Source organism: Elgaria multicarinata, chromosome 20 (genome assembly GCF_023053635.1).
Source record: "Elgaria multicarinata webbii isolate HBS135686 ecotype San Diego chromosome 20, rElgMul1.1.pri, whole genome shotgun sequence".
NCBI classification, from domain to species: Eukaryota; Metazoa; Chordata; class Lepidosauria; order Squamata; family Anguidae; genus Elgaria; species Elgaria multicarinata.
In genome coordinates, this window is record NC_086190.1 from 17,258,264 (window position 1) to 17,280,767 (window position 22,504).

General features: G+C 49.3%; 1 protein-coding gene across 1 annotated transcript; it reads left to right on the top strand.

Annotated features, from left to right (window-relative positions):
* Positions 1-308: 308 nt before the first annotated feature.
* On the top strand, positions 309-7,427 carry UBIAD1 (UbiA prenyltransferase domain containing 1). The gene is made up of 3 exons (XM_063145098.1): positions 309-417; positions 4,714-5,277; positions 6,694-7,427. The coding sequence occupies exons 2-3, from the start codon at positions 4,755-4,757 to the stop codon at positions 7,179-7,181; spliced, it is 1,011 nt and encodes a 336-aa protein (XP_063001168.1). The 5' UTR covers positions 309-417; positions 4,714-4,754; the 3' UTR covers positions 7,182-7,427.
* The last annotated feature ends 15,077 nt before the right edge of the window (positions 7,428-22,504 follow it).

The window sequence follows — 22,504 nt, forward strand, 5'->3', positions numbered from 1 at the left end:
AGATACAGGAGCCCTGTCCTCCTTTTCATAGGGTCACCCTATTTAACTGTTGTGATGAAGAGGGGATTTCCCCCTGTGCTGCCTGCATACAAATAACACCTGCTGAAATTCCCCTTTCTACACAACTGTTAGAGCTGCAGGAGCCCTGTCCTCCTTTCCATAGGGCCACCCTAATTGGTCACCCTTCCCAACAACTCCCCAAATACAAAACGATGCACAGAGAGAGAGAGAGAGAGAGAGAGAGGGCGGAACTGTTGGCTTCGAGGTCTTGGTTTCCAGCCGGGCTGCTTTCGGAAGCGCACGGCTTTTTATAGCCATCCCAGGAGGCAGAGGAGGGGGGGGGGGCGTGAATGGCGCAGGCAGAAGTTCCAAGGGAAAAGCAGAAGCTTCTCCAAACTTTCCCTCCGTTGTCCAATGGTGAGTCTTCAAGGGGAAGTGCTAGCTCCCCTTCCATGCCCCAAATACAGCAAGTTGGATAGGGGAGGAGGAATTGGGAGGACAGCCACCGACGGAGACAGGAGACTGGGGTGGAGGGGGGAGGGTTTGCAAACCCTCCACTGCAATTTCTTTTGGGGTGGGGAGGTGAAGCTGCTTGTTTGTGTGTGAGGTGGAGTGGTGTTTATTAAGGATGCATGTTTAGACAAGAAAAAGTCCTACAACTTCCAGCATTCCCCTGCCAGGGTGCTATCCTATGCGTTACAAAATTAGCACGCCAGGATCAGGTTTACTGGTCCCTTAAGGGTGCAATCCTGTGCATGTTCAACAAGGGGAAAAAAAATCCTGTAACTCCCAGTATTCCCCAGGACTTTTTTTTTCCTGTCCAAACATGCATAGGATTGTGACCTGAAGTATTTTTATCCCTCTCTTGAACCAGCTTATAGGAAGAAAAAAATAAGTCCTACATGCTGGCTTGGGAATACTGTAGGGCTTTTCTATCTCTCGAAACATGCATAGGATTGCACCTTTACTTATTTATGAAATTTATTAGCTGATTTTCATTTGCAAAATAATGCCAAAGAGTGTTCCTCCGTCCCATGAGAATCGCATCTTCTATGACTTGCTCAGGTGATGGCCACCAATCTGGATGGCTTTAAAAGGGGGGTTGGATAAGTTCCTGGAGGCAAAGGCTATCAAAGGCTACTAGCCCTGATGGTTGTGTGCTATCTCCAGTATCCGAGGCATTAAGGCTGTATGTCCCAGTTGCTGGGGAACTTGGGCGGGAGGGTGCTGTTGCATTCATGTCCTGCTTGTCCATGTCCTGTACGCCGCCCTGGGATCTTATTGATATAGGGTGGGATATAAATGTTTTAAATAAATAAATAATCCTTGGGCAGATGGCTGGTTGGCCACTATGCGGACAGAGAGCTGGTCTAGATGGACCCTTGGTCTGATCCAGCATCAGGGCTCTTCTGATGTTCTGAAGTGTTTGTTGGTTTACTTTAGGGTGACCATATGAAAAGGAGGACCGGGCTCCTGTATATTTAACAGTTGTATTGAAAAGGGAATTTCAGCAGGTGTCATTTGTATACATGGAGAACCTGGTGAAATTCCCTTGTCATCACACCAGTTGAAGCTGCAGGTGCCCTCTTTTAAATCTGGTCTCTCTAGTATAGCTCCTGCAGCTTTAACTGTTGCGATGAAGAGGGAATTTCACCAGGTTCCCCGTATATACAAAGGACACCTGCTGAAATTTCCTTTTCTCTGCAACTGTTAAAGATACAGGAGCCCTGTCCTCCTTTTCATAGGGTCACCCTAGTTTACTATAAAAAATGTTTTTATTAAACTCGCAGTGGGTGTTTGTCTTCCTTCCCCAAATGACTCTGTGGGGTCGTAGCTCAGAGGTAGGGTGTGTCTTTTTGTATGTAGAAGGTCCCAGGTTGGGGAAGACCACCTTAATTTTACTGGGGGAAGGAAGAAAGAGAAAACATATCTGTTGAAAACATCTGGTTCTGCAGCTGTTAAAGGTGTCGATGGCATGCAGGTAGCTACTTAGTCCCCTTGAGTAAAAGCATGACTGGTCTATCCTGCTGGTCAGGATCCTGTAGGTAGATATCTTTCCCCACCTAGCTAGCCAAGATCCTTTTCCTTTGACTGGAAATTGCCAAGGATCAAACTTGAGGTACGTTTGTTCATTTTATAGAATCGTAGAGTTGGAAGGGGCCTATAAGGCCGTCGAGTCCAACCCCCTGCTCAAGGCAGGAATCCACCTTCTAAAGCATTTATCTTGGCGCTGATTACTTAAAGTAGCAGTAGATCACTTTCCCAGCATTTGAGTAGCTCAGTGGGCAGCGCCCTCACTTGCATGCGGGAGAATCCAGGTTCATTCCCTACTTTGGACTTGGAAAGAACCCTTCCTGAATCCCTGAAGAGTCACTGTAGAGTCACATGAAGACAGACTTGGGCTTGGTGCCCTAAGGGGTTACTTTATTTATTTATCTATTTATTTGCTTGCAGCATTTTATACAGCGCTCCGCATCTGAACATATTCTGGAGCGGTGAATGCGAAAAGTTTACGTGATAAAAAGATAAAAGTTTACATGATAAAAAGACAACCATAACCCAGAGGACCTTCTCTTCTGCTGCTCCCAGACTGTGGAATGGCCTGCCGGAGGAGACTCATCAGCTTGACAGTCTTTTAGCATTCAAGAAAGCTATCAAGACTGATCCCTTCTGGCAGGCCTATCCAGTGGAATTTTAGGATACTTTTAGGATGCTTTTAGGATGTTTTTAAACAGTGTATGCCATGTTTTTGATCAGTATTTTAAGTGTTTTGTGCTTGTCGATCCAGTCGGAGAGGCGGGTAAGAAATAAATTATTATTATTATTATTATTGTAACTCCGTATTAGAAATTGTTCTGTTTCAAAACGGAGCAGCAATAAAAATAAAAAAGTCAAGTTATAAGTATCAGATGAGAAAGGGGAGGCAGGATTAACGTATTGGGGGGGGGAAAGGGGGGATACAAATAATATAATAATAATTGATAATAATAATGACGTGGCCAAGTTTGGAAGAAGCAGCTGGAAAAGGTTGTTTGGTTTCTTTCAGCAGTATGATTTTATGTTTGTTTGATGGTCTGCTGCTGAGATCCGTTGAAGGCTGCTCGGCTCTGAAAGGCTAGGCGCTGTGTTATACACTTCCCCTTCTTATTGTTTTATTATGATTTTATTAGAATTATTATTATTATTATTATTATTTATTTATATAGCACCATCAATGTACATGGTGCTGTACAGAGTAAAACAGTAAATAGCAAGACCCTGCCGCATAGGCTTACAATCTAATAAATGTAAGCCTATGCGGCAGGGTTTTGCTATTTTATTGTTTTACTCTGTACAGCACCATGTACATTGATGGTGCTAAATAAATAAATAAATAATAATAATAATAAATATACCTTGTGGCTTGGCTCACTTTCTTGAGTCGTCTGCACTTATTTGCCCTGGTACACTTTTTTCTTTTCTCCCCTACTTGTGGTCCCCTGGATGCTGTTGACGGGAAGAATTGTTGCAGGGTCAATGGTCGTTCAGCTTCAACCCTCGGATGACTGGGGGAACCTCTTAGGGTCAAGACGGAAGAGCAAAGTGTTCCCGTTGTCATGTGACAGTTAAGCATAGGAGGCCTGCTTTGAATGGAACAAAGCTGTTTCGAAGAGCACCTTCTCCCAGCTGGGCACTCTTTAGAAGTGTTGGACTGCAGCTCCCTGGCTGGGGTTGATTGAGGCTGTAGTCTAATGCAGCTGGCTGGACTCGGGTTGGGAAAAGCTGGTGCCCGGGATGTGGGATCCGTCCTCTCGCGTTGCGTTGACGGATTTGTACGCGTTTTTATTGTCCTCCTTTTCATTGTGCTTTCGATGGACTTGTGTTTTACGATTGTCTAAACTGCATTTTCCCCACCTCGATCGTTTTTTATTGAGCTCTGATCTTCTTGGTGGAAAAGCAGGGTACAAATCAAGTAGGTGAATAAATAAATATAATTTAGGAGACTTTCCAATACTTATGGGCTGTGTTGGTTTCTGCTTTTCTGAGTGATTCTTCTGGCCGATTCTGTGTTTGTGGCTCTCAGTTTGCTCACTCACAGGCTTGCCTGCCTGCCTGGTTCTTCCCCATCAGCTCCTGATGTCTGAGGCCAGTCCTCACTTATGATAGTTTTCCCCTCATTCCTTCCTGCCCTGACTTCCAAGGCCGAAAGAGTCCTATTGTGCTCTACGGATCTAGACAGGCATCCTCGTGGACTAGATGTGTTGGACTAGATGGACAGCAGGAAAAACATCCTGACTATTAGAGCAGTATGATTAGATGGACAGTAGGAAAAATGTCCTGGCTGTTTGAGCAGTATGATTAGATGGACAGCAGGAAAAACATCCTGACTGTTTGAGCAGTATGACAATGGAACCAATTACCTAGGGAGACCATGGACTCTCCCACACTTGAGGCATTCAAGAGGCATTCAGGACAGCCATCTGTCAGGGATGCTTTCAGGTGGATTCCTGCATTGAGCAGGGGGTTGGACTCGATGGCCTTAGAGGCCCCTTCCAACTCTATGATTCTATGATTCTATGACCCTTGGTCTGATCCAGCAGGACTCTTACATTCTCTCATTTTAGGGCGACATTCCCGCTGGAGAGAGGGAAGGCGGAAAGAAAATCGGCGGGCACCTTGGGCTTCCCTGGAGGACAAGGGATTGCCATCTAATCTCCTCCTCCTTTTCCCCAGGTCCACTTCTGACACCCGGCTTTGCAGGAGCCTCCTAAGCCATGGAAGCCGAAGAAGAGATGGAGAAGGTCAGCATCGTGGCTGAGAAGCACCCAGAGGAGGAGGTAGGAGGCGAAGGGAGAGCCTTGCTTGGACCTCCAAAGGCTCCCCTCAGCAGCTGGCAACATAAATGTGCGTCGTACGTGCTGGCTCTCCGGCCCTGGAGCTTCAGCGCCTCTCTGACCCCGGTGGCCCTGGGCAGCGCCCTCGCCTACCGCTCCCAGGGAACGTTGGACCCCGGGCTCCTCGTGGGCAGCGCCGTGACCGTCCTGGCCGTCCACGGTGCCGGCAACCTGGTCAACACCTACTACGACTTCTCCAAGGGCATCGACCATAAGAAGAGCGACGACCGGACGCTGGTCGACCAGATCTTGGAGCCCCAAGATGTGGTTAGATTTGGGGTGTTCTTGTACACCTTGGGCTGCCTGTCCGCCGCCTGCCTGTACTGCCTCTCCACCCTCCGGCTGGAGCACCTGGCTTTGATCTACTTCGGAGGGCTCTCTAGCTCCTTCCTTTATACTGGAGGTAAGAGGTTCCTTCCTCACGCTAGCTGGAGGAGCCCGGCTTCTTCACCGTGCAAAGCATGTGAGCTGTAGTACTTCTCTGAAAAATATTCTAGTCCTCATGGTCCATTTATTCATTACTTTGTTTATTCATTACATTTCTATGCTGCCCAATAGCTTGGCGGTTCTAAACAAAGTGCTGGTTTATAGAGGAACAGCAAAAGCTGCCAGAGACCTTTGGTCCATCTAGTCCAGTATTGTCGGCACTGACTGGCAGCAGCAGCAGCTCTCTAGGGTTTCTGGCAGGATTCTTTCCTAGCCCTGTCTGGAGATGCCGGGGATTGAACCCAGGACCTCCTGCATGCAAAGCAGGGGCTCTGTCACTGAGCTATAGCCTCTCCCCCCAAAGCATAGCCAATCAGCGAAGGCATAACCTATCAGTGATCCTGCATCTCGCTACCTAGAGATGCTGGGGATCCAACCTGGGGCCTTCTGCATGCAAAGCAAGGGCTCTGTCACTGAGCTATAGCCTCTCCCCCCAAAGCATAGCCAATCAGCGAAGGCATAACCTATCAGTGATCCTGCATCTCGCTACCTGGAGATACTGGGGCTCGAACCTGGGAGTTCTACCGCTGAGCTATGGTTGTTCTCCTAAAAGCTTCTAGCTCTTGAAGGGCTGGTTTAAATAGGAACATTGAAAGCTGCCTTTGCAGTGAGTCACACCGTGGGTCCATCTAGCCCAGTCTTGTCGACACTGACTGGCAGTGGCTCTCCAGCGTTTCAGGCAGAATTCTTCTCTGGAGACTCCAGGGATGGAGCATGGGGTGTCCTTGCTTGCAAGCAGATGTTTTAGCGCTGAGTTACGCGCCCCCCCCCCCCCTTATAATTTACAGTATATTTCACCATACTATGGCAGACTTCCCCTGAGTGACCCGTGTGAACACAGGCGCAGAGTTAAGCTATGGAACTCACTACCACAAGATGTAGCGATGGCCACCTGTTTGGACGGATTTAAAAGGGGGTTGGATGAATGGAGAAGGCTGTCAAAGGCTACTAGCCCTGATGTGTACATGCTACCTCCAGGATCCAAGGCAGTAAGCCTGTGTGCACCAGTTGCTGGGGAACATGGGTGGGAGGGTGCTGTTGCACTTGTGTCCCGCTTTGTTGGTCCCTGGTTGACAGAGTGCTGGACTAGATGGACCCTCAGTCTTATCCAGCAGGGCTCTACTTATGTTCTTATGGGAAGAGGCAGAAGTTTAGGCCTGCTTCTCACCCTGTGGGGAAGAGAGTCCGCGACTGGCCCAAAGTTGCCTAGAAAACACAGCTGAGCGGGGACTCGAATCCGTGTCTTCCCAGTCCAGCCCTTTCACCACTACCCTCCCCTGCCTCTCTTTCTCCTCTTTGACGGCTTTCTCATACCTCCTCGTCTTCGCCGCAGGTATTGGCTTGAAGTACGTGGCTCTGGGCGACGTGGTCATCCTCATCACCTTTGGGCCGCTGGCGGTGATGTTCGCCTACGCCGTGCAGGTGGGCCAGCTGTCCGTCTCGCCCCTGCTGTACGCCGTCCCGCTGGCCCTCAGCACGGAAGCCATCCTGCACAGCAACAACACCCGAGACATGGAGTCGGACCGCCAGGCCGGCATCGTCACCTTGGCCATCTTGATCGGCCCCACGCTCTCCTACGTCCTCTACAACGCCCTCCTCTTCCTGCCGTACCTGATCTTCTGCGTCCTGGCCACCCACTACACCATCAGCATGGCCCTGCCTTTGTTCACCATGCCCATGGCCTTCTCCCTGGAGCGGCAGTTCCGGAGCCAAACCTTCGTCAAGATCCCCCAAAGGACAGCCAAGCTCAACCTCCTTCTGGGACTCTTCTACGTCTTCGGCGTCCTCTTGGCCCCGCCGGGCACGCTCCCCAAGCTTTAGGCCGTCTCGAGCGGAAGCTTCGCCTACGGCGAGCGGGACGGGAGCCCCAGGCGATCCCCTGAGGCCTGAGTGGGGTTTTTGGCTTCTCTCAGACGGAAGAACCGGAGGCTTTGCGGCAATCTTAGCAGCTTGGGCGACTTGGCTGTAGTTACCCCAACCCTGTGTAAAACTTCTCAAAGCGGTTCCTTTTTAAAAGCTAGCAGGGGAGGGGGCGGGAAATGATATTTATAAAGCTTAAATTGCAGACGTCTTGCTTGCACTTTTTCCCCACGTTGAACCTTTGGCCCGAAAGCTAAAATTTGCCCTCTTCGGTTTCCCTAGAAATCCATCCCTCTTCCCCAAATGTGCCATCCCCTTTTCCCCAGTGGCCAATCTTTTTGAAGTGTCCTGGCTTTTGTGCAATCGTGCCCCCCCGCCCCCATTCTAAAAGTTTGAAATGCCTTTCTTAAGGCGTAGCTATTGGCAGTGAAAGCTTGAAGCTACGATGTGATTTCAGTTATGCTACAATATGCTCTGCCCACCACTGGACCGTGGCCCCGGAAGGCTTCTCTGACATGGGGTGGAAGAGGTTCCCCACCCCTGGCTTAATATCTAATCCCGTGACGTTCCAGGTTGGTAGGAGTCGCCATTTCCAAATAATTGTTTTAAAAAACGTTTTTACAAATACAACTTGAAATGAGCCTCACCGGGAAAGGCCAAGAGCCGTAAAAAGAAAAATCACAACCCGAGTTGCCGGTGTTAAATTCACTGGCTGCTCCAGAAAGAAGAAGCACCTTCACCCACACCTTCTGTTTCTGTGGGGCGGAGTGGGCCCAAGGCGATCTCCAGATGTTTCGGGCTTCAGCTGGCAGAGTTCCTGCGCATTAGCCATGCTGGCAGGGGCTTCTGGGAGTGTCCCCAACCTCTGGAGATCCACCCTCCTCCCACTGGAAGGCGGACCTCCGCTGGGTCTCTCCCGGGAGAGTAATTCCACTTGACACAACAACGCGGGTGGCCTTGATTCATTTCCTGCTAACCTCAGAGCGATGGGTACCATGCCATATTGCCTCTTCTGGACTCAACAGCCGGTGCCGTACCCGCCTTCTTTATTTAATAGGTGCCCTGCCCTTGGCGTGAACAGTGCTCACAGGTGTGTGCGTGGCGGTCTTAGCGTCTCCTAGAACCCTGGCAAGACATTTCTAGTTTATTGCAGAAGGGTTAGGCGGGCCGCCGTTTTGAGAGAGGCCTCCCAAATGTTCAACTTCTGTGAGATAACTTTCTTTTGGCATTGGCAACTCTCTGTTCTGAGCAGTCAAGCATGGCTCCTGCCCGTATCATTGCAGGCTGGAACTCCCCTACACACCTGCATTGTTGCATCGAAAGGTCCGAGAGGTCACTTCCGAATCCCGCAACCGCACCTCCCCTCCTTCAAACAAACGCAGAACAGCCGTGCCCTGAATTCCTCGGCCCCAAAGAGAGACCCAGTGTATCGTGGGGCCCGTATAAGTCTAGGCCCCAGATGAATCACAGGTACAGCCATGGAGGAAGAGTATCCCTCATGGAGTCAGCTCCAAGTGCCCGTCTTGCCTTGCCTTTACCCCGTGCCCACACAAATCCCATTGTGCAGAAGAGGCTGGTATTGCCAAGAAAGTGAATGATTACAGCAGGCCCTGGGCAAGCCAGTGGGGGTGGCGGCCAAACCAGAGGGTTGGGTCAGGTTACGAGAGCGTCCTGGTTGCAGCTGCTCAGGGATTCGTCACGAGGCAGAAGGTGAGGCGAGTTCGTTCATTACGAGCGCGTCCTTCCCTCTCTGCCTCGAAGGGAGCCGAGAAGCTCCTCCAGCGTGCAGCGGGAGGGCCCCGTGACTCAACTCGCCCGGGCCTGAACCGTGGGATGCCTGCCTACGGTTGCGACAGAGGGATCGCTGGCGAGATAGCACCGATAAAGCAAGGATATCGCCAAGACAACACCGGCCTTCTGCAGCTGGTAGGAAACCACAGGCCGTAGGAAGTCCTCAACGTGCACTGGACCCTCGCAGGGGTGCAGAAAGAGAAGCCCAGGAAGAGGAAGAGGCCGGACTCTGTCCGTTACCGGGAAATAGGCAACGATAGCATGGAGATGACCCCGTAAGCAAGAGGAGAGGACAGTGTAGCAGGGGGTCCCGGGTTCAGGTTTTGCGTCTTATAGGTAGCACAGGGGGGTGCAACCGCTTTCAGCCCGAGTGCCAAACTCAGTTATGGAGAAGCTCTCGGGGGCCATGTGCCTGGGATGGCCGGGGGCTGAAAGATAAAAAAAAAAGATTGCCCACTTAGTTTTGTGTAAGGCTCCTACTGTCAGTTCACGAAGCCTTAGGGAAGGCCGTTCATATATGGGATAGGCGTACTGAGCAAACTACAGAAACTATTTACTCTCCCAGCCATTAGCTTCATTATCCTACCCTTCTGACTTGCTGTTTCCCCCTCCCCCCCAGACTCCAGCCTCGCTATTTCTCCCCACCCAACACTTGCTGTTTCTCCCCTGGGAAATTCTGGAATATGTAGGCCTTTTGTCTGTCTAAACATGCTTCGAATTGCGCTCTTAAGCTACAAGAAGCTGGTATTTTTGGATGTACCCAAAAGTTCCGTAGCCTCAGGACAGTGCGCTTCCAGGAGTATTGCATCCAGTTTTGGGCACCGCACTTCAAGAAGGATGCAGACAAGCTGGAGCGTGTTCAGAGGAGAGCAACCAGGATGATCAGGGGCCTGGAAACAAAGCCCAATGAAGAGAGACTGAAAGAACTGGGCCTGTTTAGCCTGGAGAAGAGAAGATTGAGGGGAGACATGAGAGCACTCTTCAAATACTTAAAAGGTTGTCACACAGAGGAGGGCCAGGATCTCTTCTTGATCCTCCCAGAGTGCAGGACATGGAATAACGGGCTCAAGTTACAGGAAGCTGGACATCAGGAAAAACTTCCTGATGGTTAGAGCAGTATGACAATGGAACCAATGACTTAGGGAGGTTGTGGGCTCTCCCACCCTAGAGGCCTTCAAGAGGCAGCTGGACAGCCCTCTGTCAGGGATGCTTTAAGGTGGATTCCTGCATTGAGCGGGGGGTTGGACTCGATGGCCTTAGAGGCCCCTTCCAACTCTACTATTCTATGATTCTATGACATAGGTGTGTGTTTGTTTTTTTAAAAATGCCACAGTCCATTCTACCACCTTGGCACGCTGTCATCTTCCTTCTGCTGTTGGCTTTGGATCTTGTAAGAGAATTTGGAAGGGGATAGAGTTCATTTCAAATCTGCTAGAGGCAATGCTTTTGCGTGTCCTGAAGATGGCAGCATATCGCTATTCCTTTTAGGTTAGGTTCTCGTTTCAGTCTTTATTATATCTTTATGGTCGGACGTGGACGTGGCTCAGTAGTAGAGGACCAGTCATGCATGCACATAGCCCCAGGTTTGAACCATGGCATCTCCAGGTAAGGTGAGAAAAACCGGGAGATCCGCTGCTGCCGGTCAGTGTTGGCAAAACTGGTCTAGATGGACCAAGGATATAAAGCTGTTTCCTACGTCCCTATTTGAATTAGCCCTTTATTGAGATCCATAGGACTAGAAACTTGGCTTACATTTAGGGAAAGGACCATATCTCAGTGGTAAGGCACCTCGGTGGCAAGGCAAAAGATCTCGAGTTCTAACCATGGAAAGCTTTCTGACCTGGTATAACACTGCTTCTTGTTTTTGGCCTGGCAGGTCTCTCCTGTTTGATATCCACATTGCATTTGTTTCATAGGGTTGATTGTGGGAGGAGGTTTCCTTGAGCGTCCGCAGTCCACCATTATCATTATTTTAAAAGTCACGTTTCTAGTACATGAGCCTCGTGTGGCGCAGAGTGGTAAAGCAGCAGTTTCTGCAGCTGAAACTCTCCCCACGGCCTGAGTTCGATCCCAGCGGAAGCTGGTTTCAGGCAGCCGGCTCAGGTCGACTCAGCCTTCCATCCTCCCGAGGTCGGTAAAATGAGTGCCCAGTTAGCTGGGGGAAAGGTAATCACGGCCGGGGAAGGCAACGGCAAACCACCCCGCTATAAGGCCTGCCAAGAAAACGTCAGCGAAAGCTGGCGTCCCTCCAAGAGTCAGTAATGACTCAGTGCTTGCACGAGAGGTTCCTTTCCTTTTCCTTTCTAGTACATAAGACTTCAAAAGAACGTCCTGATTGCAATTCGCCACCAGCACGGCTGAAAAGAGTGGCTGCAGACGCCGACACACACACCTCTGCATTCTCCGCCAACGCAAAGCCAGGTGAGCTCAAATGCCGGCGTTGGAGCTGGGTGCATAGATGTCATCCGCGTAGTGAAAGATCTTCAGAATTCCTTTGCTGTATCCGACGCAATTTCCGTGAGGTTGGCCGGCATTCTGTCAGCCAGTTGGACAATGCCTGAGAGAGCTTACAAATACGGGGTGATGGTGGAATTAATTGGATTTCCCTCATAGTCTGACCCAGTTTCTGGTGCTTAGAGGTAGGCTTCTTCTGAATACGGCACGTCGATAGACATGAGCAGACTTCTCAACCAATTTGGATAAGTTCTTTTAAAAGCCAGTGGCAATGACTTCCTTTATTTATTTATTTATTTATTTATTTATTTATTTAGAGAGCAATCCTAGGATCCCTTGATTAAGCCTAAGGATAGTTTGGATCCTCTCCTCTGAGACGGTGCTCCAATCTCGGAATGGAAAGTGGGAAATCTGACCCACTGCTCCCCGCTGGAATGCAGACAACCATGACAGATGCTTCTCTGAAGTTGGAAACCTGACCTGGGAGAGGGGGAAAAGGGGACGTCTCATGGCCAGGGATGGGAAGAGAATAGAGAGGCCAGGATACAATTTATCCTGAGCCTCTTCCAACCTCCTTCCCCCTGTAAAGTCTTCGCTCGATAGGCTGGGACAGGGTTCCAGAGGGCAGGTTCCGCAGAGGAATGCCCACCCCTAGTTTAAAAATCTCAGCTATTTTCCAGGGCTTGATCACCCTCACAATGCAGCACACAGTCTTCCGATAAAACGTAAGAATGTCAAACCACCCATTTTTAAAGCACGCAGCGCCCTTTGAAACGGGCAGTAAAACACCCCAGTGCTGCAACGGATAAAAATGCAAATCTAAACGGAAGCAAGAGGAAGAATGAGAAGGATTTCCAAGGTGAACAGGCGGCGTGCTTAAAAAATACCCACATGGAGTTCCCTTTTAAGTGAGCCATGGCGGATTTGGCCCGCCTGCCTTGGGCAAGGTCCTTGGCGGTCACGCCTGCCGGCTCAAACCCACGTCCTGCTCTCTGCCGCCGGTTGTCGGCTCCTTCGTTAAAGAGCTCATTTTGCCGGGGCGGAAGGAAATGCAGTGATCAGCTGTACATTGCACTACGGAGACTCGTCTCCTGGATATAATGGTGGGGAAATTGCGTGTAATTGAAAAGCCTTAATGGCATTAGTGTAATGAGGAGGACCAGTGGCTCAAGAGGGTAAGAGTGCTGGCTTGGGGGTGGGGCTCCCCCACCCTTTCTTGCTGCAGGGCTTTCCTTTTCTGATAAGGAAGAGAATACAGGTTTAGCAGGAAGCTACAGACCTCAGTACCCTGTGGGTGGGAGTGGGGAGAGAGAAAGGAGCGGGTGGGGTGGGGTGGAAGGATCCATCCTGATGGGTCCCAATCAGGATCAGAACCATCCTCTTTCCTGTCTTGGTTCCTAGGTGGAGGCCTGGATATGCAAAGGTTCTAAGTCCTCCACTCTGAAGCCTTTGTAAACACTGGGGGCACATTTTTCAAATCCATTTCCCTAAGGACTAGTAACATTGTTTTCGCCCAAGGAAGAAGCAAAAAAAACAACCCAAGGTAATCAGGAATCCAACTTCCGTTCCCTCTACCAGATTCATGGAATAAGGAACTGCAGAAAACCAAGTGTTCAACTTTGACAAGGGCCGGCTAGAGTTAGAATGTTTGTGAACATTCTGTGGCATCACAGAAGCTCAGTCGGTGGTTAGGAGAGGGAATTGGTGAGTGGTGATGGAAGTAGATGAGAGGGAAAAGCGGGTCAGTTCTCCAACTCTGCAGAGAGACTTCTTCATTTTTCTTCTTCTCCCCTCCTCATCTCTTTCTCCTTGCGTGTTGTGACTTTTTTGATTGTTTGCCTCAGTCTTGACTGAGTGGTTGTTTTAAGCCACTCTGGGAAACTTTTTGACATAAAGAGTACTGTAACTGTCTAACTACCTTGCATAGGATGCGTGATAACGGAACGGAAAATCCAGCGGCTCCTTACTCCCTAAACCCAAATGGTTCTGGGGATTCTCCTCTCCCCTTCTCTCTTTCTCTGTTAGAATTGCCTCCTTAAGAGGTGAATTGCTGTTTCGGCTTTGGGGAAGTAGTTTTTCATTTTAAGGTGAAGCGGAATATCTGCCCGTGTTTAAAAAATCTATAGCTCCCAGCACTGCTAAAAAATTCATACGGCTTAATAAAACTCTGGGTTATTACAGCGGAGGGTCTGGAAAGGAAACGTAGCAGAAGGAGCAGCCCCGTTTCTGCCTGGAGCAAAGTCTGTAAGTCACCATTTTGAAAAGGAGACTTCAGCACTTCCATCTTAACTCCCGACTAAGAGGCAAAACATTGCCGTGCTTGGTGCTGGGCAAGTGGTTTAGCCCATCCTGCCTTCCGTTTCCTTCACACTCCTGCTCTTTCCCCCAGGGCCTGAAACTCTAGAAATCTCCTTCTGGGGAGGGCTTTGCGGTGTGCTGGACAATGGGAGATGTTGCTGAACAGAGAAAGCATTGCGGGTGACAAGCCGGCTGCATCTGTTGCCTTGGAAACAGCCACACACATGGTCCTCTGTCCCAGATTCTGTGCTGGTGTCGGTCACCTCTTGTGCGAAAGCTTCAAGAAAATATTCCTCTGTGTGTGGCCAGCGGGGAGAGTTCATGGCCTGTACAAGAATAAGCCAAGTTTCCACCACCATCCCCGGCCTTTGTCCTGATCCAACCAGGTTTAGCAATTTAGAAAACTACCTTCGACAAAGTCACACCATCGGTCCATCTAGCTAAGTATTGCCTTCGCTGGCTGGCAGGATTTATTTTATTTATTTATTGCATTTATATACCGCCCCATAGCTGAAGCTCTCTGGGTGGTTTACAAAAATTAAAAACAATGAACGTTAAAAAGTATACAAAATTAAAAACCATCAAAAACATAAAAACAGTATAAAAACAATGGTATCCATTTAAAAACAACAGTTCTGGGGTCCGTTAAAAAAGCAAACAAGAGTTTCAGGCAGGATTCTCTCTCTCTCCCCCCACCCAGTTCTTACTTGGAGATACCGGAGGTTGAACCTGGGACCTTCAGCAGGAGAAGTGTGTGTTTTACCACTGAGCTGTGGCCCTCGGGACTGAGGAAGACTTAATCTGGTCTTAGCTGGAGGAGCAGCAGCTATTGAGCTATTGAATGGATACCAGGCAAATGGGAACTTTCTTCAGGACCTTGGAGAACTCCTGAGTAAGAGAGAGGTTGCTCCATTGTAGACCTGAGCAATATTGACCTCCTGTCCTGTCTTCAGGTAGGAGGTTCTTCTAGGAGCTGCCCAACCATAGTGGAATCCAATTCTTCAGGACCTTGGAGAGGTCCCGGGCAAGAGAGACGTTGCTCCAGTGCATTTGTGAGCAATATTGAGCTTCTGTCCTGCCTTCAGGTAGGAAGTTCTTGAGGGAGCAGCCCAACCATAGGGGAGTCCAGCGATGGCAGCTATCCATCTGTCCTGCAGGCTGGCAATTTGACTAGATGTGAGCTGCAGAAGCGTCAGTCGGAGTTGTTTGGCTGGATGTGAGCTGCAGAAGCGTCAGTCAGTATTTATTTATTTAAAATATTTATATCCCGCCCTATATCATTAAGATCTCAGAGTGGAGTACACTGTAGGCACCAGGCAAACCTCTCTGGGGAGCTCGTTCCACAGCCGGGGTGCCACAGCAGAGAAGGCCCTGCTCCTAGTAGCCACCTGCCTCACTTCCTTTGGCAGGGGCTCACGGAGAAGGGCCCCTGTGGATGATCTTAAGGTCCGGGCAGGCACATATGGGAGGAGGCATCCCTTCAGATAACCTGGCCCCAAACCGTTTAGGGCTTTAAATGTTAGTACCAGCACTTTGATCATGTTAGGACAGATTAAAATAAAGAGGCACATCTCATACGCCTTTTGCCCTAAATATGTGTCAAGCAGAACATTGTAAAATGGCATCTGTCGCCAACATTTGAAGAGAGGTGCAAAAGAGGGATTTATTTCCAGGTACTCTTGGTCAATAGGAACAAGTGGAGTACCTATTTCAGCCGCCCGGCTCTGCATTTTTTCCGTCACTATTGTCCAAAAAAAAAAAAAAAAGGGGGTGGCATGTATTGAAACTTTGGAAGTATGGAAATGTGTTTAGACACAATCAATTAGCAGATTAATTGATTAAAAGACAGGTGATTCATCAAAGGGAGAGAGAGAGAGAGAGAGAGAGAGAGAGAGAGAGAGAGAGAGAGAGAGAGAGTTCAATCCAACCCTAATTTGGTATTCCTTGGTGGTGTGGCGTAGTTGTTGCCCGCGGGTCTGTCAAGTGGAGATTCCCTCGCAGTTAATCAGGCCACGCTGCCGATATCATGCAGAGATGAATGAACCGGTGGAGGAAAGCATGGAGTTGGCGTTTTTTGCCTGGACGCAAAAAAACCCAAAATCCACCGGGCTAAAACACCAGCAAAAACAATAACAGCACGTCGCAGCTTCTTCTGCTTCAATAACCGAGGGCCTCTTTGTCGGTTACAAATAGGGGTATCCGTCGTTGGGGAATCCGGGTCTTTCAGGCCCCCTGGACCTCCGCGTCGTGCCAGTCTCGGTTGCTTTTGCAAGCCGAGTTCCTCCGTTGCCTCGAATTACGATGGCTTCTTATGCAGTTTTTTTTGCGGGGTGTGTGTGGCTTCGCTTTCTCTTCCTGCTACCCCGTTTTTCTGTCTCTCTCTCTTTCTGCTACCCCCTTTCTCTCTCTCCTTCTACAATCTCCTTTCTCTCTCTCCTTCTACAATCTCCTTTCTCTCTCTCTTCTTGTCACCCCCCTTTCTCTCTCTTTCTGCCACCCCTTTCTCTCTCTTTCTATTATCTCCTTTCACTCTTTCTTTCTGCCACCCTTTCTCCTTTCTCGTTCTGCTACCCCCTTTCTCTCTCTCCTTCTACAATCTCCTTTCTCTCTCTTCTTGTCACCCCCTTTCTCTCTCTTTCTGCCACCCCTTTCTCTTTCTTTCTGCTACGCCCTTTCTCTCTCTCCTTCTACAATCTCCTTTCTCTCTCTCTCTGCCACCCCTTTCTCTTTCTGCCACCCCTTTCTCTTTCTATTATCTCCTTTCACTCTTTCTTTCTGCCACCCGTTTCTCCCTCTTTCTCGTTCTGCTACCCCCTTTCTCTCTCTCCTTCTACAATCTCCTTTCTCTCTCTCTTTTTGTCACCCCCTTTCACTCTCTTTGCCACCCTCTTTCTTTCCTTCTTTCCTCTTTTGGTTTCTACCACCCCCTCCCTCTCTCTGCCACTCTCTTTCTCTCTCTGTCTCTCCTTCTGTTAGGGGAAGGGTCAGGTCATTCTGTACCAGATTGCAGCAACGTTGCTTTTTTTTTTTTGCAGTGTTTTACAAGTGGACATGTACATTGGGCAAACAAGGCACAAAAGGAACCTTTTCCAGCTCATGGGTGCTTCCAGACAGAGGGCTCCTACGCTAGCATTGTGTAGCGATTCCGTCGTTTCCACCCCTGCCAGATCCCACGGTACATCCAGCCAGCTTTCCGGCACCCTTTCCCCATCTGCCCTCCTATTTTACAGGTGGAATGAAGGATGAAAATCAGTCTCTTTTCCTTGTCAGGTCTTTCCACTCCAATCTGCAATAAACGTCTCCAATCACCACCAAGCGTGCGATGGTACAGGGAGGTCCCCGTGGCGTGGTGCCAGGAGATAATTTCCATCGTGCCTCCAAATACGCCGCGGCAGGAGGTAACGCATGTTGCGAGCCGTGTAGGTGTGTAGGCACAGGGCTGAAATAGGGGGAAAGGAGGGCCGGGTGCAGTGAGGCCAGGGATGTGTCGCCAAAAAAGAGGACACCAGCACCTGTGTCAGGTTTGCACATGCGAATTTATTTGTACAGATGCAAATTTAGAAACAATTACAATCATTTCAACAAAAAGACCTTACCAGAGTGGGGGCAACAGTGGGGAGGTGACTGCTGTGTGTCTGCTGCTCAGCCTTCTGTCCAGGTGTTGCCGATGCACAGCTTCAAAGCCCTTTACCTGTTCCTTCGGATGGCTCTTTCTCTTTACACTGGACTTGGACTAGGCAGCCCTTAAAATCGAGGGACACCTTTAGAATATAGGATGTTCCCCTGGCAGGCTTTCGGATAGGGGACTCCCCTCTATAAAAGAGGACACATGGGCACCCAAGTGGGGTGGGGGAAGGAAGGAGCATCATATAACCTTCAGCATGTTGGCCCCCCTCCTATGGAACTGGACTGGAGTCCACCAAGGGAAGAGCCTTCAGCGTGGTGGCCCCCCTCCTATGGAACTCCCTGCCTCTGGAGGTCAGGCAGGCGCCAACTTTGTATTCCTTTCGGTGCCTCCTGAAAACATTGTTCCAGGAAGCCTTTCACTGTACATTTTGCTGCTTTTAAAATCTATTTTGAGGTGTTTATTATTCTGTTTTTATTTTATCTTGTACACCGCTCCGAAATTTTGAATGGGGAGCGGTATATAAATATTGTAAATAACCAGGATTGAGGGCGGGTGGTGGTGGTGCGGGAGACCTACCTGGCCTGGAGTCTTAAAAATCAGGCCTAGGAATTGGGTTGCTCGAGGAAGCAGGAAACGCAGCAATAAAAAGAGCAGATGTGAGGATGTGCAAAGTGCCTTATGCTCACGGATGGGTTATTGCAAGCATCGGCTGCTCATTCAGGGAACTGGGTGGGTGGGTGGGTGCATCCAGATGTGCTCCATAATAGTGGCACCAATCCACACACATCTGTGATGCCTTCCTCCACCTTCGTGGCCTTACCTGGGGACTAAGGTAACACAGCAGATGTCCCAAGGATTCTCCTCTCATTCTGCTTTCTAAGGAGGTCATAGTCACAGTTGGCAGGGCCAGTCTGGGAATGCAGCGGTCTGGATGTATTTTGGTGCCCCAGGTGAGGTGCGGCTTTGGTGCTCAGCCCACACCATGGCTGTTATCTCCACCAGGAGCTGACGCGCACTAGCATCAGTCCCGGAGAAGAAGAGGAGAGGAGGTAGAGATGGGGTGCAGTTCCTGCTGCCAACCAAAACCAATCAGTGTGGCGCCCCCTGTAGTTAAAACCAGGGGTGACAGCCTTCCTTGCCTCCTACTGGAGGCAGCCCAGCCTGGGAAGTGAGCAGCAATTCTGAGAAGGTCTGCAACAGCAAACCTTTTGGAATCGGCTCCTCTCGGAAGAGAGACGGGGAAAGATCTGGAGCGCTCTTTACATGGCAATGAGTTCATCCCCCTCAGCCGTTTCCAAAGGAGAAGTAAACGGGGGCATTGTTTGCCATGGAATCTCAAGCGGTTGAGCTCTAGGGGAACAAAGGGGGGGAGGAGAGAATTGGAATGATGCTTCCTGCCTGATACGTGATGTGCACCAAGGCCTTGGTTCTTGCATCCAGGATGCCTTTCGGAACGGGCTTTACGAGGCCCAAACTCTCTGAACTGAAGCGAAGCGGCATTCAAAGGTGTTGCAGAACAACGGCTGATGGACGCAAAATGCTCCTAGACTTGGGAGGGATGGGGTGGGGGGGTGGGTAGGGGAGAAAGACCACCACGTGGGCCCACATGAGGCAAGGAGGGGGTGGAATTGGTCCGAGGTAGAAAGCAGGAGCCTTTTTTTGCCTTAATTCCGCCCCCCCATCTCGGAGTTTTCCTGTTTTCCTACCTGGCCTGCTTTGCGCGACCCTGAGTTAATTGGGCGCCTCGCTCCCTCCTGTCCCAGGTAGCCACACCGCGCTCGCAACCCTACGGGGATTAGGCGTCCAATTAACCGGCGAAATTTTCCTCCTCACCTCGCCGGCTGCTTAGTATTCCTCCTCCGTGCCATACTCCCAGCGCTGGAACTTTCAAAAAGTCACCTCATAAAAGCAGATTAGGCTTCCCTTTAAACGGCTTCCATAAAGATTATCATTACCTAGCGATAATTTCAGCCGGGGGTCTGCCTGGAATACCGAGAAGCCCTCCGGGGACCTGAGGGAGGCGGCCGGCGCTCATCGCAAAGGTGGTTCGCGCTCACCTGTCACTTTTAGGGTTCGGCAAACGTCCCCCCCTTTCTGAAAGTTCAGGTCCTGCATGCTACTTGAAAGTGATTGGCATCCCCCACGTACGATTGATGTGCCCCGGGGGTTCTTTGCAAAGATTTGGGGGTTTAAGCGTGGTGCTCAGAGTCTCCAGGGGGAAAGAGTCAAAAGTGTGCAAGATGAGAAATTCGATGGATTCCTGCATTGCACTTGATGGCCTTATAGGCCCCTTCCAACTCTACTATTCTATGATTCTATGATGGGCCTGGCTGTTGGGTTTAGTTTCTCAAGTTAACAAAAGGCTTGGGACCACAATACCTGACGGAACGTCTTTCCTGACATGAACCTACCCGAACACTGCGCTCAACATCTAAGGTCCTCCTCCGAGGAAAGCTCGGTGGATGACAACAAGGGAGAGGGCCCACGGCCTGAGTTCGATCCCAGCGGAAGCTGGTTCTCCGGCAGCTGGCTCAGGTCAACTCAGCCTTCCATCCTTCCAAGGTTGGTAAGATGAGTACCCAGCTAGCTGGGGGAAAGGGAACCGTGACTGGGGAAGGCCATGGCAAACCACCCCCCTACAAAGTCGGCCAAGAATATGTCAGCGAAAGCAGGCGTCCCTCTAGGAGTCCGCAATGAGTCAAGTGCTTGCACGAGAGGTTCCTTTCCTTCCTTCCTTTCCCCCCAATTATGGAACAATCTCCCCAGTGAGGCTCGCCTGGTGCCAACATTGTTATCATTTTGGCTCCAGGTCAAAACTTTTCTCCCACGCAGTTAACAGCATTTAACAACGCTAATTTTCTTCTTCTTAATGGACCCCAGAACTGTTGTTGTTTAAATGGATACTATTGTTTTATACTGTTGTTTTTACGTTTTTTGATGGTTTTAAATTTTGTATACTTTTTAATGTTCACTGTTTTAAACTTTTGTAAACTGCCCAGAGAGCTTCGGCTATGGGGAGGTATATAAATTTAATAAATAAATAAATAAATAAAAGTGCTCATGGCCCCAAAATGTCAATAATAATAATAATAATAATAATAATAATAATAATAATAATAATAATAATAATAATAATTTCTTACCTGCCTCTCCCTCTACCCCTGGCTTGCCTTCTTAATGAATTGTCCACGCATCCCAGACATTTATCTACCTGTTGGTGTTGGGAAAAGACCGGCAAGATTTGGTTTAGCAAAGTTATTTATTGTGACGACCTTGGTGTAACCTCCTGGTACCCTGGACTCTTCGGCTGTATGCCACAGCGAGTGGGCTGGGAATTAACCTATTTATTTGCTTCCCGGCTTTTCAAGTGTTGAGGAATCCATTGCGCTTTATTAGTTTAATATATGTGGAAGGCTTTGAACGGATCCCCGCCGACCAGGTGGAACAGATGAATTGTGACTAACTTCGGGGATGATTGATAATGAGCAGGACCCAGGAAATCAATGGTGTTAATTCCTGGCCTGTCAGTGGGGGAGAAAATTAATGAGAAAACCTGTCCAACTTAATGGTATTTACACATTTTACTGAGGGTGATAAAATCGTCGCTAGGTGCAGCGTGGCATTGCAATTATGGTATTCTTGCTGATCCAGAGAGGCTGGGTGGGAAAGCAAGGAGTTCTCGACACACTGGGAGCATTTCATGAAAACAAGTCATACTTGTGAGAGCTGGCATGTTGCAGTGGTTTTAACAGGTGTTCCTAACTGGATGCCTTCCAAATCTTTTGGACTACAACTCCCAGAATTCCTGAACATTGGCACCATTGCAGTAGATCAACAGAGGAGGGCCAGGATCTCTTCTCGATCCTCCCAGAGTGCAGGACACGGAATAATGGGCTCAAGTGACAGGAAGCCAGATTCTGGCTGGACATCAGGAAAAACATCCTGACTGTTAGAGCAGTATGACAATAGAACCAGTTACCTAGGGAGGTTGTGGGCTCTCCCACACTAGAGGCCTTCAAGAGGCAGTTGGACAACCTTCTGTCAGGGATGCTTTAGGGTGGATTCCTGCACTGAGCTGGACTTGATGGCCTTATAGGCCCCTTCCAACTCTATGATTTTTATGATTTTATGACTCTATGATTTCTGACTCAAAACTGATTCACAGGTAGCAGCAACAAAATGACAGCATCCCACAAAAAGTTTACCAACCTGCCTACCGTGCAGGAATGAAGGAAGGTTGAAAAATGGGGACACGAGTGGATTTCTGAATAGAGGGAAGGACGCTGGGTAGGGATGGAGGGATTTTGTAAAATCCAGTTTGTCTGCGTTCCACGAATTGTCAGGGAACTTTCGTTCCATCTTCCGCTCATTGACGGAACTGGATTTCCCCCCCCCCCCCAATTTCCCAAATGTGCGCAAATTCAAATTTACAAATGTGCAGAAATTTCCCCCCCCCTGCAAAAATATGCAAACCCTCCTCAAATGCACATTTGAATGCTTAGCTTATAGGGGAAGTGCATGTTTTCAGCGGGTGTTTTTTTAGTTGAAATATTTTTCCATGACTAAATTTGCGTAAAATTCCGGAAAGTAAAAACAACCGGTCCACAAGTCCGGGGAATCTGTGCGACTTGGAGGGAAACTAGTTCAGTGTGGACTTCAGGGGTTGGATTTATAGAAATCCAAACTCATTTGATCCTATTGAAGATTTCTCCAACATCCTGAACTGAGCTCCTTTCAGTTGGGGATACCCAGAACAAATTCCGGGGTTCAGCATCCTTTAATTCTAAGTGTAGGTCTTTTGCACTGGGGTCCAGCTGGTGGAGTTTGGGCTGCTATTAATAACCGCAAGATCAAGAAAAGTAAAGCTTGAAGTGTTTCCATTGTCTTATATAGACCATCCCAGATTAGATGGACGAAGAGTTCTGTGGTGTGTGTGATGCTGCCACAGCAGAAAGTGGCTTGGAGAATCAACAGCTCATGGAAGTGAGCCAAGCCACGCCAAACTGAGCGGTGTGTGTGTGGAGTGGGAGAAGGTCTCCTTCTTGTGTTCTTAGCTGGGGGAAACACCACTTGAGTTACCTCTGCTCCGGGGAAGGGAGCCGGCGTCGTGCTT